General features: G+C 39.6%; 2 protein-coding genes across 2 annotated transcripts in view; both read left to right on the top strand.

Moving 5' to 3' along the window:
* Positions 1 to 3,416, top strand: part of cnga1b (cyclic nucleotide gated channel subunit alpha 1b) — an 8,933-nt gene extending 5,517 nt beyond the window's left edge. The window contains exons 13-15 of the mRNA XM_088073415.1: positions 1 to 229; positions 735 to 910; positions 1,823 to 3,416. The exon at positions 1 to 229 is cut by the window's left edge and continues 3 nt beyond it. Of these exons, the coding sequence (XP_087929541.1) occupies positions 1 to 229; positions 735 to 910; positions 1,823 to 2,047 (630 nt within the window). The 3' untranslated portion in view covers positions 2,048 to 3,416. The remainder of the gene's footprint in view (positions 230 to 734; positions 911 to 1,822) is intronic.
* A 906-nt stretch (positions 3,417 to 4,322) lies between these two features.
* The window catches only part of nfxl1 (nuclear transcription factor, X-box binding-like 1), a 19,626-nt gene continuing 18,948 nt past the window's right edge, over positions 4,323 to 5,000 (top strand). The window contains 1 exon segment of the mRNA XM_088073581.1: positions 4,323 to 4,440. The gene's annotated coding sequence lies outside the window, so the exon portion shown is untranslated.

Genomic DNA, 5,000 nt, shown 5'->3' on the forward strand with positions numbered 1-5,000 from the left:
CGTATCTTTGCGGACTGCGAGGCCGGCCTGCTGGTGGAGCTGGTGCTGAAGCTGCAGCCGCAGGTCTACAGTCCGGGAGACTACATCTGCAAGAAGGGCGACATCGGCAGAGAGATGTACATCATCAAGGAGGGAAAACTCGCCGTCGTCGCCGACGACGGGATCAAGCAATTTGTCGTCCTGAGCGACGGGAGCTACTTTGGCGAGATCAGCATCCTGGCTATCAAAGGTGAGCTGACATCGCCACCCAGGCGTCAGGAGACAACGATGTACTATAAATGTTCCAGAATCCCAGAAATGTCCTTAAATCCCAAAAATGTCCTAATATTCCAAAAAGGTCCAAAATCCTGGAAAAGTTCTAAAATACAAAAACTTGCTAAAATCCTAGAAACGTTCTTTGATCCCAAAAGTTTAATCATATCTGCTGTAACACAACGGATACTTTTAATGTATCTGTGGTCTGCAGAAACGTAAAATGCAGACGTTTTCTTTGCTGACTGGGCGGACATCGAGCAGCAGTGGAAGAAGTTATCAGCTGTTTTTCAGATTTGTGATGTTTTTTTACGAGTCTAAAACTCCACCGGAGACGTTTAAGTTAGTCAAAATAGAGACGGGATCCCAGCGTTCCTCCTCAAAAATGAAACATCGAGTCCTTGACGTCAAAGATTCAAAGTACAAAAGGCTGAAGATCGGCTTGTTTTTGTTGGCTGACAGTCCGTCTTGTCCTCGAACAGGCAGTAAGGCGGGAAACAGGCGGACCGCCAACATCAGGAGCATCGGATACTCGGACCTCTTCTGTCTGTCCAAAGACGACCTGATGGAGGCGCTGACCGAGTACCCCGACGCCAAAGCTCTGCTGGAGGAGAAGGGACGGCAGATCCTGATGAAGGACGGACTGCTGGACCTGGAGGTACGGTCACATGACCCGATACAGCTTCAGTATTTAACATACGGCCCCAAATCTGGCCCCTGATAAGGTCCCGGGTGGCCCCTAAAACCATTTTCAAATTGACAGTTAAAATGAAGTGACTGACTCTGTGAATAGTTTTTGTCCTTTGAGTCTCCATAAGGTGTCAGAGACATAAAACAGCATCAAAATAGAGCCAGAGGAGGATCCCCCACAGCCCGACAGAGGACACAGCTGAGACACTGATGTCCTAAAATCCAAGAAACATCCCAGAAATTCAATATATGTCCTAAAATCCCCAAACTCCTAAAGTCATTATAAAATCCTAGAAATGTCCTAAAGGCCAACAAATGCCCTAAAATCTTACAAGTCTCCTAAAATCCTAAAATGGTCCTGAAAAAGATCCTAAACTCCTCCAGTCATCATGAAATCCTAGAAATGTCCTAAAGTCCACAAAATGTCCTAAAATCCTACAATTTTCCTAAAATCTTAGAAATGTCCTAAAATCCTAGAAATCATGAAATCCTAGAAATGTCCCAAAGGCTAACAAATGTCCTAAAATCCCAGAAACCTCTTAAAACGAAAGAAATCCTCAAAATGTCCTAAAATCCTAGAATGGTCCTTTAACAGGTCTTAAACTTCTCAAGTCATCATAAAATCCTAGAAATGTCCTGAAAACCAACAAATGTCCTAAAATCGTATCAATATTCTTTGACCCTAGAAATGTCCTTAAATCTGAAAAATGTTATTAAATGTTAGAAACGTCCGAAACGTCTTTAAATCCTAAAAAAAAACCCACATCTGGGGTCCCTGAGAGTGGCCCCTAAGAGTGGCCCCTGACAGCCTATCTGAGTTTCCTGTGACACAGTAAAACAGACCGAGGGTGTGACGGTGACGCCTGCTGTCGTCCCCCAGGTGGCGGCGCAGGGGCCCGACCCCAAAGAGATCGAGGAGAAGGTGGACAGGATGACGAGCATGCTGGACTCCCTGCAGACGCGTTACGCCCGGCTGCTGGCCGAGCACGAGGCCACGCACAGCAAGCTCAAACACCGAGTCACCCGGCTGGAGAGGAAGCTCGTCCCGCCGCCGCCAGCTGACCCGCCCGGTCAGGCCCCGCCCCCGCCAACACCTGAGACTTAGACCACCAACGAAGAAGGAGGAGGAGGAGGAGGAGGAGGAGGAGGAGGAGGGCTGTTTGGTTTTAGAGCCGGGGCCAGCCAGGCGGGCGGAGAGCAGCAGTTTGTTTAACCCTTTAAATCCTCGATCGATGTCGGTTTTCGCCTTTTACAAGCTGTTTAACCCTTTGAAAACTGAGCAGATTGGTTTGATTTCTTTTGAAAACACAGTGAAAAAAGTCAGTGAGCACGCTGGTAAGAAAATGTCCAACAAATTGCAAGAAATGTTACCCAAAAATTTGTTTTAAAAAAGAGGTTAGGATTGTTAATTTTTTTTTTTTTTTAAAAAGTCAAAAAAAAAAATAGGTAAAAAATGTCTAGAAAGCTGTTATAACTATAATATTTTTATACTGAAAATCATCTTACTGGTGAAAAAAAATTGGATATTTATTTATTTATTTATTTATTTATTTATTTATTTTCATCGTGTTTAAGTAATTTTTTTTAGTTTGTTATTTGCCTTTTTTAAGGCTTATTTTAAAGTAATTTTCATGTAACTTTCTTTCTCATTTTTTGCTGATCTTCGAGCCGTCTTGTTAAGTACTGTGTTGCTTTCCCCGTACACACACACACATATATATATATATATATATATATATATATATATATATATATTGCACTTTTTATGTAATTTTTGGGACATGTCTTGTCCAGTTCCTTGTTGTTCCCCTGATGTTTTTGAAGGAAATCAGAAAAATTTGCACAAGTTTCAAAGAGTTAACTAAAAATGTTAAGAAAATAAATTCACAGAATTCTGCCTCAAAATTCGGCAGAAAGGTTCAGATTTTGTTCCTTTAATTCAGGTTCGTTCGTCCCCGGCAGCTTCAGTTTGAATGCAAAGTTTCAGCCCTGAACCTGAAAAATTTCTGCAGCAATATTTTGGATGATTTTGGACTTTCTGCCAGATTAGCGAAAAGAAGTCCACGTCCCCGATGTCTCTGAGCATTTGACTGTTTCTTTGAACAAGAAAAATATAAACTCTGTTAAAGTCTGAAAACAATAAATATTGGTGGGAGAAACATGAAAATGTTGAGGAATATCAGCTGTTTTTGAGTAACAATACAACTTCTGAACGTGTTAAATTTTACATTAATTCTCCTCGTGCTTCACCTTCTAGATCGCCTGCTTTAAATCAAGTAGAGGTCAAAGGTCAGCAGATATGATGACAGAAACTCGCGTGCGTCTTTATTGTTTGTCAGAGCTTCCCATCACTGCTTTGTGTCAGAAATTGTTAAAAAGCTGTTTAGTCAAAAAACATGAACCAAATGAATTCTGGAAGCGCGGCGCTGAAATAAAGATATTTTATAAGAAAAACAGAAGTACCTTTTTTTTTTATTTTAAAACAGCAACAGATGGAGAAAATATATATAAATTACTGCTATTCAAGCATTTCATGAAGTATAATTTAGTAGTACTTTTAGAAGTACTTTGTTAGTGTTTTTATTGTTTGTTTTCTGCTACTTTATTATTCTTCTGATTAATGATTTTATTTGGGGTCCAGTGCATATTATGAATTTTTCAGCCTAAACCATCATATTGCAATTTTTTATTATACTGTTATTATATTTGAATAACTTCTTTTTTTTTTAATTGTTTATATTGCAACACTGATGTTCAACAGAAGACCACCAGACAGACTTTTAAATTTTCTCCATTTTCTTTTCTCACATTTATTTATTTATATTATGATTTATTTATTTATTTAAATTTGTTATCTTTAATTAATGAAATTATGCATTTATTGTTCAAGAAATCAAGCAAAACATTTTTATTTATGTTTTAATCATTAAATCATAATTACTTTTTTAAATTTAATACTAAGACTAATGTGATGTATCATCATATTCAAACAATCAAACAACTTTTTAAAAACTTTTTAAATCACTTTATTTAATACTACCATTATTTTTTTTATTTAACTACTTTGATAACTTTAATTAAGTAGCATTTTAATTCATTAAGTATTGCATTTTTTATTTAAAAAAAACTTTTTTCCTTTCAACATTTTAAACATTACTTCGATTTATTGAATACTACAATTTTTCAATTTTAATTTGACTGCTTTTTAAAGAGAAATAGAGATATTTATAATTATTTTAATGATATTATTTTTGTGTTTATTTGAGTTGCAGAATCTGCAGAAAATGAATGAAACGTACAGCTGTTGTCGTTGACACGTCGCACTGCCTACGCGTGTCGTGTGCACGGTGGGATTTGTAGTTCTCTACTGTCAAAACCCAACAGGCACCCAATGGGCTCTTGAGCTTGCGATACTACAAGTACCGGGATGCACCGCGCGGCGCTGCGCATGACAACCAGGTGTTTGGACTCCAGTGCTGCTGCTGCCTCAGAGCCGAGGTTTGTGTTCAGAAAGCTCCCAAAATTACTTTGTTTGTGTCAAATTTAACACAAAACTTTTACGAACGAAAGCTTTGGAGCTTGTTTACACTTTAGTAAGTGTTGTTGACCGGATGTGACGTTTGTTTTTACTGATAATGACACCGACAGTTAGCTTTCAGGAGCTAGCCGGCTAAAGCAGTTTAAACTGAACCTGACCGGTAACAGTAACGAGCTCGGTCGGTTTTCTGACTAAACGGAACAAAGTTACGACTCTGCGACACATTATCGGTCACACAGCGAGTCTCTGTGTCGCCGTGTGTCCGTGTGCTGATGTGTTGTGTCATGTAGCAGCTACACAGACATTTAAAGCTGACCAGCAGCCGGACAGCAGGCTGTGAAAGGGTTAAAACTGTTAGTGTGTGCGGGGCTGAACACGCACACAGTTCATGTATGAACACACAGCAGGCTGGAGTCAGCTGGCAACCTGCTCACGACCTGCACACCAGAGTCCAGGTGGAAACAGCAGGTCTGATAACTTACTCTGACTCTACCAGGTCCTGGTCTGGTCTGCACACCAG

Source organism: Plectropomus leopardus, chromosome 23, assembly GCF_026936395.1.
Source record: "Plectropomus leopardus strain MGB_pleo_1.0 chromosome 23, ASM2693639v1, whole genome shotgun sequence".
Lineage (NCBI taxonomy): Eukaryota > Metazoa > Chordata > Actinopteri > Perciformes > Serranidae > Plectropomus > Plectropomus leopardus.